Genomic DNA, 13,046 nt, shown 5'->3' with positions numbered 1-13,046 from the left:
ATTACACTCTCCTGTTTACATGCAAACACAACTCGTATACTCGCTATACCTAAAGATGCACACACTGCACAGGCGCAGATTAACACACAGAAGCCCGACAGAGAAAAAGGTATCTTTCATTCACTTTCTGATAACAGCTAATAATTAAAAAACGGAATTCTTTACCTTTCTACACACATGATTGGTTTGCTTCAGGTTGGAGGCTAATTGTATTGAGTGAGCAGAACAATGGGATGTGAAATGGTATAAATTGGCCTCAGTTGAATGACTTTAATATCCATCCCATTAAGAAGGGTCTACATGGTTCTCAAGAGTCCCCTTTTACTCTCCACTAAGTCAGATGATTGATCACACTGCCCACACTTCTTAGAGATTTTTTTTTCAGTTAATGCTCAGAAGTATTCGACTTTGAAGGGAAAAAAAACACTTTTATGCATTTCCAATCCTCTTTCTTCAATATTGTCATGCTAATCAGAAAAGTTAACATTTGAATTATTTCATGCAAGGTTCAACACAATGCAAGAAGGAATTTGAATTGGACTCCAAGAAATGTACATTTTGTGTCCGTGTGTCAGCAAAATAATCATCCAGGATCTGAAATAAAAAATACTGTAAGGATCTCAAAATGGCAATTTTTTTAATGCAATCAAGCTGCAGATGAGAGTTGTTTTATCAGTCCTTTATCAGACAGCCATCTGGCCAGTGGACTGGACACAAGGGCATGTGATTGTATGGTGTGAAAAGAATGGGGGAAGGTGGGTCAGTGTCTTTGGGGAAAGGTCAGGGGTCACGGCCCTTTGACAACACATGTCAAGGCCTGGCTCACACACACCCTGCATCCTCTGAATAAGAAAGTCTGCAGCCTCCTCTCAGCAATCTGCCCTCATCTGCCCATTAAGCAAAGAGCTCAATGAGCAAATGCTGGATTTCATGCAAAACAGACACAATGGTTCACTGCTCTTATTCCCCCTTCTTATCTGGCTTATACTTGTGTGAGGAGGCTGGTTATTTTCTCACACCCACAGCCTAGCAATAAAATAAACTATTAAAATAATTGTATATCACACTTAAATCGAGAAAACTGAACTTTTAAACTATTCCACAAAAAAAGAAACACTTGCTTCATCAGCATAAATCTTCTCAGCAGTTTCCTGCACCAGTGCTGTATCTGCACCATTCCCCACATACAGTAGATGAGGTGGGAGTCTAGACAGATGACACAGGCAGAGGAGGCAACCTTCGAGGCTCTTTCTTATTAATAAAACACTCTGACATCAGAGGGAGGCTGAGGCAGGCCGATAACATTGAGTTTTTGTTTCATAGGTAAGCAGAGCCAAGCGTGGTCTGCGAACCCCCCGCCCGGCCTTTCAGCAGCTTGGCCTGTCAGGCTGATGTATGGGGGGGCGCTGGTGTGCAGCTCCCGGAGGACCGGGCCTGTCTGCTAACTGGGACACGACTGACAGTGAACCACAGCCAGCGCACTGCCCCCTCCGCCTCGCACCCTCCATGATGCTCAGGGCCTGAGTATATCACACACACTGAAAGACTGTCAGCGCAGGACTCACCATTTTCAGAAGATATATAACTCACAGGTGATCCATCAAGTCCTGCTGACTGTAGTTAGGAAGAAATTAGCCACAGGTGCAAGACTTTTTTTTTTACAGACATATTTTCTGACTGTACAAAGACTTTGTCAGGAGTCTGTGTTCAATTTGTGGGGAAACATGCTATAAATCAGCTTTGGATGTCTGTGTGCAGCGTGTAGGACCAATAACCTCCCCCATGTCATTATTTCAGACATGTTTCTATAAGCCAACAGCATTTTCTTGAGAATGTTTCAAAATGTTTCAAAGAGAGCACTGAGGTTTTCCCTGTGAGACATCTCCTGGCTCCTGCTCAGACTGGAGCAGCTCCATGGTGATGCATACAGAGATGCCCACTCATTAGCAGAGTCCCACACAACAGCTGCTCTGTGACGGAGGAACAGCCACCTCGTCTCCTGGCCCTTTGTCCAAAACTGAACATCTCTGACCCAAGCAACACAAACACATATCTTATCCTATCCTGACCAGCCACAACCCCTATCCTCTCACACACACACATTTCCATATCCCAAACCTCATTAAACTCTTATCCCCTTCCCCACCTCGTGGCACTATAATAGGCTTCCCTGCCCCCCTCTCCCCTCTCACACTAATAAAATATATCATCGAGTCTCCATTTATCATAATGCAGATGCCCTTGGGTAACCCTGAGGGTGGGGGGTGGTCCGGTGAGTTTTGGAGGATGGGGGGGGGGGATGCTGAGGGGCTTCAGCTGATGGTTAGAGGCTTCCCTGTCACCTCTTCCAGACATATATGAGGTGAGTGAGGCTTCATATGAGGTGTTTCACAGTGCAGGGTTACACACAGAAAGCTGGGATGTGACATGTGATTTGCATTATAACTCTGCTGGGGGTGCCTAATAAAGTGGAAACAATCAATCAAAGAAGACAGTGACAGGCCTGATGGGAAGGAAGCCTTCTCCGAATTAATGTTAATTAATGCTGATGCTGTAGTATGCCTGGTGCTGTTGAAATATCCACAGATACAAACAACACACCTCAAATACAAATAAGTGTAAGTTAATAACAAGGTGTAACAAAAAAGACTTACTCTGCACGATTTACTGGACCGCTTGCCCGTAGGGTCATATTTTGATTTTAACTCTTTGAGCAGCTCCTCCAGGTGACTCTTTTCCTCCTTTCCGGTGTAGTCCGGGTCCAAGAGCACATAAGCCCGCCAGTTTGCGGAGTCGAATCCCCAGTGGACCGTCCGGTTCTCTAGTCTCTTGTGACTGTGGACCACAAACTTCTGAGGAGGGAACATGAGTCTGCAATCCATGCACTGGATGCAGGTGGCACTCGGGCCGGTGTACAGTTCCGGGACAAACAAGCCTTTACACCGGCCAAAACATTCATGATATACTTTGAAGCTCTTCTCGGTTCGCTCCAACTCCAGGGAACCCAACTCCTTGTTGCAGTGTGGAGGGAAGGTGCCACCGTAGATGAGAGCGTTGCAGAGGCGCTCAGCATCCGTCTGGGTGATTAGCCCGCAGGACGGAGCAGAGAAGGGCAGGATGCCCACCACTTTGAGGATCTCCAGCTGGTCCGCTGTGCACCTGGAGCAGTAGATGTGCAGGTCGTCGCACACCGAGTTGATCTGCTGGAGCGAGAAATCTCTCAGGACGCTGTTGAGGATCTGCGGCAGGCACAGGCGCTTCTCACCGCCGACCGCGAAGCAGGAGATGGGCTCCCGCTCCAGGACCGTCTCGCACCTCTCCGTGGAGCGGTCGGACGGGATGAAAAGTGGACCTGACATTACCGGAGGCGTCTGAGCCGGCATGGTTAGCATCATCTCGACGGACTTTCCATCTTTACCGAAAAACGAGTCCTGGTGCCACCGAGCGGAGAACGCTGCCGGTCCGCCAAGAGAGCGCATGGAACTCAGATGAAACTGCTTCAGAGTTTGTTGAAGTCCGGGATGGGGCTGAAAGCTCGTACCCTCCATGTTGTCGCCGGTTGGAAAACACAGTTCAAAACTCAAAATGAAAGCTGAAATTGACTTATCGGATCGAGCGTCCTCAGCATCCGGCTACACGCTCAATAACGCGCATTTCCATGTCACCGGAGAAGCTTCCCAGCGCGTCCATTCAGAAAACTGACGGCTGCCGAACACACAGGGGCTGTTCCTGTAGGCAGACGCAATTAAAGTCGACAACTCCGCGACTCAAAACTCGTATTATCCAACGTACAATCACCGGGTACCGTGTTTCTATACGCTCCTGCGGTTTTACGCACTCCTAATGTGCGCTCGAAATATGCCTCGTCTGCTCAGTCTGGCGTACTCTCAGTCTGTCTCCCCACTCACTCAATGTGTGTCTCTCTCTCTCTCTCTCCTCATCTCTCTCTCTCTCTCTCTCTCTCTCTCTCTCTCTCTCTCTCTCTCTCTCTCTCTCTCTCTCCTCTCTCTCTCTCCTCTCTCTCTCTCTCCTCTCTCTCTCTCTCTCTCTCTCTCTCTCCCTCTCTCTCTCTCTCTCTCCCTCTCTCTCTCGCCCTCTCTGTTTGTTTGTGTCTGGTTCAGTCATTGAATCCCAGCCAGGAATGTGACTGACTCCCCGGGCTGGCTCTTCCCTCAGCCAGCTGTTCCTCCCTCTGCTACATGGCAGCTGCACATTAAAAAAAGAAAAAAATCCCTCTGAACCGAGGGGAGGGGCTTAAGAAAATATAGTGGATGTTGGACATTTAAAAATAAACTTTCTTATTTCATATGTTTAAGCCTTAGGATCAGCAGTTTAGTCATTTTTGGAAACTTTTTTGAACATGTTAATTTAAAAGAGGATCCAGATAAGCTCTACTGTATTTTGGTTTATTTGCTTAAGAAGGTCAACCTGAAACTGTAGACGTATGAGCTGCCGGAAGGTAACATAGTGCATTAATAGTCACGTAGGCCTACTGTATTTAAGGATATGTTTAAATAACCCTACTTGAGTTTTTCCATGTTATGCTAATGTACAGTAGGCCTATACTTCAATTCCAGAGTGCCACATGCTACATGTCATCAAAAGTTATTCTACAGAAAAAAAACTATTTAATATAAAGATCTCAAGAACAACTGTAACAGAATAGTCATACTATAATCTGTAAACAAATATGTCATAAAATGTCATACTACAGAAGCTGTCATAAGAATGTCCTACACAATTATCTTATGGTAGGCTATGTCGTAAAACAAATCATACAGTTGTACATTATGGAAGAAAAAGTCATAAATAAGTAAAAAAAAGTCATAAAAATGTCATTGTATAGTATATCTTAAACAGCAAACAAGTCATAGCGAGGTAGGTCCTAAAAAAACATAAAAATGTCATATTACAGTATGTTACAACTATTTCATAAAAAAGTCCAAGTGAAGTATGTCGTCATAAATGTTGAAAATGTTGATAAAAATTGATAATATAGTGTCTCATAAAACAACCACACTGCAATATAGTAGTAGATATTAACAAATGTCATGGCATGTCATTAAAAACTATTAGAAAAGTTGTAGTACTGCATGTCAGGAAAATGATCTCAGCTATTTTCTCAACTACTTGTGTTTGCCAATTTCCTCAATACACAGAAGTTATGCATTCAATGCAGGCTTTTACATGTACGCGCGTCGCGCAAGTAAATCATCTGAATAGTGCTGCCATTAATAAAATAAGCATGAATAGATGGATACTTTTCTATAAACTGGTGCATCTAAGGGTTAAATATCTCCCTTTAAAACAAATGTTAAATATAAAAGCATTCCAATATAACACCTATATAGTATGACTAAAACTGACAGGTCAAATCAAACTAGTTTGGACTTTACCCTTTTCAACCACTTGAGGGTGCTGAATATTAACCGATGATTATTAAGACATATCACAGTTGGTGCAAAAACAGAAAGTCAAATAGGGAGTTTGTCAATGTGACAAAAAATAAAACAAAAGTCTACAGTTAGATTTTATTAACAGAAAGCACGAGGAAGATATTTATCTCTTTCAAAATAAATACAGCTTTATCAAAGTTGCAGCATGAAAAATCATCAAAAGTGAGTGGCACACATATTTAGAAGACCTACTTACTTCTACTGATCTTGGCATATAAGTGAGTTAATGTTTAAACAATTAAACGTACAGAAGTATTTTTCAGTGATATTTAACATCAAAAAGTATAAAATATTGACATGATCATGAATAAAATAGAAAAACATTTATTCACCACTTTTTTTACAAACATCATACAGCATAGTTTAAACATTTAAACACTAAAAAAGTCCTGAAAAACAATGCATTGATATCACCCATGCCGTACCAGAATATCCAATGTTTTTTCTCTGGTTAGTGTTACAGTAGAATATAACTGTTTTAAGAATTGTACAGTTCACACTGGACATCATACAGAGGGCTTTTTCATTTTCATGAAACAGTTTGTTTAAGACAATATACTTAAAAACAAGCGATAACAAACATGGACAATACATTCTGCATGTGTGGTCTCAGTGCATGACCAATCACATAAAGGTTGCACACTGTATGATACTTAATAGCAGAATTTCCAGAAATGTTTTTCCCTTCAGCCCTTTTGAATCACAACAATACGGTTTAAAGTTCTCAAAACTAATCAGGAGCAACCCACCCGGAATATTTCGTTTTTCTGTCAGATGAAAAACAATTATATGAGTTAACAATATTGTCCATTAAAACACACAAATAGCTATTAAATAAAACTGAAAGGCATGTTTGGCATAAATGATGTCAGGACAAAATCTCAACTTTGACAGCAGAACCTTTAACAGACTTAATTTAGCTTTATAACAGAATAAATATGCAGATCACAAGCGTCAGTAATAAAGACAATGTTCTCATTTCAGGGGTGTCTCTCCTGCTGGGCCTCTATCACGCTGCTTGCAGCCACATTTAACCTACTTAATACCAACCTTGAAAATGGGTTCTCATAAATGTTATTGGCAATCCATTTTACACAGAGATATTTTTTTTTTCAACAATGAGCGAGAGACACTACTCTAATTCTGGCACCTTGTTGTCATACTGCGGTGGCGGGGTGATGGGTTCAATGGTCACTGGATTTTGTGTGGGGGTGCGGATTTGAAGTCGGAAGTCCTTCAGGTGCAGTTTATCTGACTTGATCCTCCTCACCCGGAGGGGCCGCAGTAGGCGGCTGGCCCGGCTGGCGCTGCGGGTGGGCAGGCTGGGGTTTGAAGTGAGGCCAGGGGGGTCAGAGGGGGGGTCAGCTGGAGCTCCAGCCAGAGCTGTTGCGGCATCATTCGGAGGAGCGTCTTCAGTGGGGTTGTCAGTGGTCTCTCTACCCTCGTTTTCCACAGCAGCTATGATGTCCTCGTAGGACGGCAGCTGGGAAGTGCTGCTGCGAAGATTGCTGTGGCGGACGGGGTAGTCATCGCTGCCAACAACCTCCTCGTAGCTTGGCACGTTGAATGTAGTTGGGTCTGCAGCTCTGCAATAGAACGTCAGAGATGAGCCTCAGTAGGAAAGTGCAGTGTAAACAAAATACATAGGAAAATAATCAAGCTAAAGCTGCTATGCATCGGTTTTTTTTGCCACTAAGGGGGCCTCAGAAATAAGCTGCTAATACTACATTTCCAAATGATCCCTTTTTATGCGGATATGATGAGGTGTGGGCAAACCTTTTCAAATGTTCACATCCAGCAGATATAAAGCCACATTATCATTATTTTGTTTGTGTCCATCTATCAAATAAAAGTCAATTATTCACTTTTATGAGTTTGTTGGTCTCAACCATGCTATAGTATTTCACCAGCTATCTGTATTGCATGGTCTGGTACTGAGTGGAAGGTGTACAGCTGCCCACTGAGACCAGAAATGATGCTATGAGAGCGGCGAGACTTACCCAAAACAGGCTGTGATTAGTAAAAAAAACTGATGGGCTAAAAGACAATTAAAGCCTCGTGGAGTTGTGCTGAACAGAAGAGTCCAGTCATAATTCTTTCAGACGTTGTTTCTTTGATCCATTGTTCCCCCCTAGAAACCCTCCCATAATAAATATTTGAGTTGGACTTCAAACTATTAAATTATGTGACAACAATATCGGTCTTATTGAGCAGGATAACTCATTTAGCCAGATCACGGTGTTGATGAAAATGTAGGATTGTGGCTTTTAATATTGCAGGTAGAAATGTTTCAAGGCCTGGAAGCCTGTATATTTCCAATACAAAGTAGCTTTTTTCACACCACCAGATATCAAACGTAAACAAAAAGAAAAAGCCACTACTCACTGCTCGGGCACATGGTTCATGAGGGGGACTCCTGTTGCCACTGCCTGGCTGCTTGCGTTGCCTCGCCTCCGCTTGTTCCTCACGCCAAGGAAAATGGATAAAAGCAACATGGCGGCACCAACTCCAACCAGCACCATAGCCACTGTAGAGGATTTTGCGTCTTTGTCCTTTTCTTCCTGATCAATGGTGGTAGGGTTACCGGTGGAGTTGCCTGCTGAGTTGGGGATGTCATCTCCGTCCCTGGGTATCACGGTCCACACGATCATGACAATGCCCAGGGCGATGAGTCCCACTCCCAGGGCACACAGGGCATAGTGGGCCCCTGAGCCGGAGCCCTCTGAGCTGGAGGCTCTGTTGGGACGGTTGTCGTCACCGCATAAACCTCGACTCGAACACATCCCTGCAGGACAAGCTGCAACACAGAGGATCACAGTGAGAAGAGACTACAGATAAAGACTTACACTGTGAAGCTGTCATTCTGTAATCATATCAAATGATTCAAGTAATGTGATTCGACAAAGATGTATTTTAACCATGATGAAGTTGTTCTGCAAACCCATGTGGTTTACAGGGAGCTTTTTCTTTTTCCAGAATTGTGCCTCCTTAACAAACATCTTTTTTAGTAGGTTTACAATTGTGGATCAGTCATAACCAGCCATCAGCTATGCCTGAATGGACCCTCGTGGACCCTCAGGCAGGCACACAAGTAGATTTACAGTCACATGAATGGCTCCAACAATCATTATCATTATCCAATAAACTACTGATTCTTTTCTGAATAATTGATTAATAGAATAATTGTTTCAGCTCTAATCATATGGTTTGTAATCAATCATTGCAACAGTTTGTCTATATAACAACTTAATTGTAAGACAAATGCCTTTCGGCTTTGTCCTGCGTCAGGTTCCAGAAATCGGTCAGTCACACATTTCCACAAAGATCCATCTTTAACACTTTATGTACATTTACACATTTGATAATCATTGTATCTGTATGCTGGACATTTTTCTCCAAGCGTTTTTCATTCTGCATGTGCACGTGACAGTCTTCCTGCGCCCTCCACCTTTTCTCCATCATTTTGTTTAGAGCACAGTGTATGTGATGTTCAAAGTGTGATCTTGTCCATTCAAATGTTTTACATCTCAGGATTTATGGGGGAGATTTTCTCAGGGATGGTTTGTTTCAAGCCTGCTCAGATTTGCTCTGAAAAGCAATGTATTGCTGCATCCAACAATTAATACAATGTCCTGACTGAATATTTGCATCCCACCTCTGTTTGTCACTGTCACAAATATGCATTTGAGAAAAGATTATGTTTTTTTGAGCAACAAGAGTGAGAGAGAAGGATGAGAAGAAAACAGGTTACATTGAAACAATACATGTGGTAGCTCCACACATGTTTTAACATGAAAAGCGGAGAGACAGTTTCATGGAGCTGAGTGACTCACACTCAAAGAATGGCGCGACACAACAAAAATGACCTTGGTGATGAAAACAGCATTATAATAATATGCGTCATGACACAACAATTATTGGCATGAATACCATTGAATCATTCCATCAGACAGTTTAGTTGTATCAGGAGAATCTGCACTTAACAAACGGTTTACAACAAACAAGCAGATAAATTAAAGTACAGATTCAAAGAAAACAGGGTCAAATAAAAGTGCCAAAATCTATGGATCTACAAGGTGTGCATCAGACAGTAAAAACGTTCAAACTGCAAACTCATTGTTTGCTGGTCTGAAGTAATGGTTGTTTCCAGTAAAATAAATTCATGGCAGGACAACATTGCATGTGAACACTTCAGGGCAAATGTTTGAGGTGACGGATGATAAATGACTTGTGATACCTTGTGATACAGAGAGTCAGCTGGAAATACAACAAATAGGTTGTTCACAGTAAGTAGCCTATCTCCCTTTTTGTACCTATTGTAAAGTTTAAGAGTTAATCATTCTTACATAAACACGTTTAGGGGTTACCATGCTTTGAATTTTAGGAACATTCTGTAGATTCTTCCATGCAATAGGTGCGGGGAAAAAAAGTAAAACACATTCTTTACTCAATCTGTCCTGACTTTGGAAACGGCATTTTGATTCATTATTAAAGAACAAAGTATTTAAGCAAGTGACCAATTTGCCAAAATGCAAATGAATTAGTCCAACCCTTAGTAAGGATCACACCCTGCAATTAAACTTCCTCTTATTCTGACAAAGAAATGATGGGAAGGGCAGGGAAGCCAGATGAATCTAATATAGGATCCTGAACTCTCTGTACACAAGATTTAAAGAGTGGAAAACGGTATTGATACACAGGCACCAGAATCACAGTGCATTCACTTGTGATACTGAAGCTGGCGTTAGTTCCTTTCTTGCAGATTATTAAATGTCTCATTGATATTGAAATGTCTATAAGATAACATAGGTCTGTGTTGTAAATACTAATAAAGTGGTATTTTGTGTACAATGTTAAACACGTTAACTAAACTATTTTCTTGCTGTGTATGGCAAAAAACAGTTTTAATTTTTTTATTATTTTAATATTGAGTTGTTTTAATTTGATGTTGTTTTAAAAAATATTTTAAAAGTATTAGATTGTTACATTTATTGGTTGTTGACGTCCCTTTGGCTCACAGTGATTGAAGTTCCTCCCCGCTGTTGTTTGCGGGGCACAGTTGTTATTGTAACAACAAGGCCTCACCTGAAAACTAAAGTCAGGTGTTAAATGTCCTGCTGTTATTCTTGACTTAAGAAAATGTATTTGAATAGAAGAGTTTATTTTGCATGTGTGAATGTGTCCTATTGTAATATATCATTTTTTGATAATATTGTGATTACACAGCTCTCAAACACGCTTTCTGTGGTTATTAATAAAGTACAAGACCCGGTGCAACTGCTCTGATCCAATACACTACATGGAGAAGTACCGTCTTTATTAAATAGAACAAATATTAATTCTGAAATGACTACACAATTCTACAATCAGTCACTTTCAGGAAGTCATGGTTCAGGTTTTCAATGACATCCCTTTCCCACGTTTACCATACTGTATATAAATGTTTCATACAAAACAGAGTATGTCTGTAAAACAGGAAGTAATGCTATTGATTCAGTATTGTTAGGTTTCTCTACAGTAAATAAGAAGTGGATTTGCCAAAGCAGCTGGATCTGTGCAGCCCTTCTTTAGTATGCGTCTGATCACTGAATAAAACATCAGGATAACTGATGGACTTGTGTCTTTTGCTAAATTACGCCATTTAGGGACCTGTATCCTCATCAGCTTCACACATACTGACAGAATGTTGATGACCTGCATTCATTTATAACCATAATTGCTGTACAACCTCCATAATAAAGGTAAAACATGGTAACCAGATTGTATGGTGGTGCTGTAGTCTGTCTGTAATTGTGTTAGTTGGCATGCTGACCTTCTGTATCCTTTATACAGTTTTTTTTCTTATCACAAAAAAACTTGATCTTTCCTGTATGTTAATGGCTGGGCGGTGTGCATGGGTGTGTCCTGTTCAACATCAGGACATTTCCAGCATTAAAAGCAGCATATCCTTCTATAATGACAGGCCTGCCGTCTGCTTCTTTTCGGCTTTCAAATGGGTAACATTATTTGCTACAACAAATGAAATATTTCTCGAGTGTTTACGTCCTTCAGCAAGCGGTTTTATTGATTGTGAAGTAGGAAGGGACCTCAGAGGGAGGACACGTCCCCTCAATGGAGCTGCACTAAAAACTCATTTATCCGGACACAAAAAAAACAAAAACCATAAAAATAAATTCACATCGCATTCCTTGGCTCTGGTGAATCTGATAGTGTTTATCGTCTAACCTTGTGGAGGAGATCTGGAAGAGGCCTTACCTTTCCGCCGCTCACTGCCCAGAAACTTCACTCCTCACTGGTGAGTTACCTGAAGCACGCAGGTGTTTTCAGGAAGATCTTACGAGAAAAGAGGAAGACGACATAGATGCGAAAAACCGACGCCCTGTTCAACTGAGATTTTAAATCAAAAAGCGCTCTATTAATAAATAAAAGGTTATCCGCTACAGGTAAGAATGTTTTAAGAAGAACTTTGTTCAAATTCCAGTCGTAGTGAAACCTCCCTCCCCTGGTTGTACCGACGGTCTGTCCCCCGCATGGTCCTAGCGCCGCCCGCTGACCTCCTCTGGGGACACAGGTGAGTGGGACAAGGACACACCCGGAAACAGAACAATAGAACAATATATTACAACAAAACAAAGATAAGGTAGTTAGTCAACACTTTAATGTTATGTATGACCTAATTTCATTCAGAATATTTCTAAAATAAACAATTATCTTATTTTTTTGCAGTGATTATTTTTTTCAGATATTTATAAGTCCATCTATTGCTTTTTTTTTTTAATGCAATAGTCCATTATATACAACATATCTAAAATATTCCCGAAGTCTTCAACCAGCTTCTTTTGTTTGACCATATATCATATCAGATACATAAATGCAGCCAATCCTCACTATTGAGAAGCTAGAAACAGGTAATATTAGAATTTTGGTTGACAATCACTTAAACTCTCAACCACTTTTTCTCTTATGATTATTGTTACAATTGTATTAAATCCAAATTAAAGCCCGCCTTGGCTTTGCAAACGTTTTCCTTTATTGTGTAGTAGAGGAAAATCAACTATTATAACGTGTTTTGGTCTTAGGTATTCAACTCTTATTATTTATAGTAGGGAGTTGTATCTTCACGAACATCAAGAGTACACAGCTCACAAAAACAGTAGCTGTGGCTTTACATCAGATCGATGGTTTCACACAATCTTCATCAGCGGATGAAGTTGACCCGTTTTTTTGGAGATGAATATGCTCAATCTCCCTTTTTTATTTCATTTCAACATGTACAGTATACAAATTAGTATTTGTATTGCTTAAAAAAATGTTAAAACTAGGCAAACCACATCTGCTGAGAAGGATGGTGGGATACTATAAAAAGCTGGATATTAGTAGATTTTTTGTGGTGAGAATGATTTTGTCAATTGCTGTTACCAAATACAATAAATATAAGCTTTGATCAATGAAAATGTGAAGAAAATGTGACATGATAAAAGTTGTATTTGTTGTAATTTAGCAGAGGCTAATCTAGGTTATGATTTTAGGCATGAGCATAACTACAGTATAGGTCCCCTATCCCATAAATCAGGGGACCAAATGGTTTTG

General features: G+C 41.0%; 2 protein-coding genes across 2 annotated transcripts in view; both read right to left on the bottom strand.

Annotated features, from left to right (window-relative positions):
• The window catches only part of skib (v-ski avian sarcoma viral oncogene homolog b), a 30,288-nt gene extending 26,376 nt beyond the window's left edge, over positions 1 to 3,912 (bottom strand). Inside the window, exon 1 of the mRNA XM_034139271.1 lies at positions 2,655 to 3,912. Within this exon, the coding sequence (XP_033995162.1) occupies positions 2,655 to 3,548 (894 nt within the window). The 5' untranslated portion in view covers positions 3,549 to 3,912. The remainder of the gene's footprint in view (positions 1 to 2,654) is intronic.
• A 1,605-nt stretch (positions 3,913 to 5,517) lies between these two features.
• Positions 5,518 to 12,045, bottom strand: tmem51b (transmembrane protein 51b). The gene is made up of 3 exons (XM_034139425.1): positions 11,712 to 12,045; positions 7,842 to 8,253; positions 5,518 to 7,042 (listed from the first exon to the last, which is right to left on the bottom strand). Exons 2-3 carry the CDS (start codon positions 8,237 to 8,239, stop codon positions 6,589 to 6,591), a joined length of 852 nt encoding a protein of 283 aa, XP_033995316.1. The 5' UTR covers positions 8,240 to 8,253; positions 11,712 to 12,045; the 3' UTR covers positions 5,518 to 6,588.
• Positions 12,046 to 13,046: the final 1,001 nt, after the last annotated feature.

Source organism: Trematomus bernacchii, unplaced genomic scaffold, assembly GCF_902827165.1.
Source record: "Trematomus bernacchii unplaced genomic scaffold, fTreBer1.1, whole genome shotgun sequence".
NCBI lineage: Eukaryota > Metazoa > Chordata > Actinopteri > Perciformes > Nototheniidae > Trematomus > Trematomus bernacchii.
The sequence above is the reverse complement of the archived record's forward strand: the minus strand, read 5'-3'. Positions and strand labels throughout refer to the sequence as shown.

Coding starts and splice junctions, on each gene's coding strand:
- tmem51b (XM_034139425.1), bottom strand. CDS start 8,239: ATGTGTTCGAGTCGAGGTTTATGCGGTGACGACAACCGTCCCAACAGA. Junction 7,043..7,841: donor ATGAACCATGTGCCCGAGCA/GTGAGTAGTGGC, acceptor GTTCTATTGCAG/AGCTGCAGACCCAACTACAT.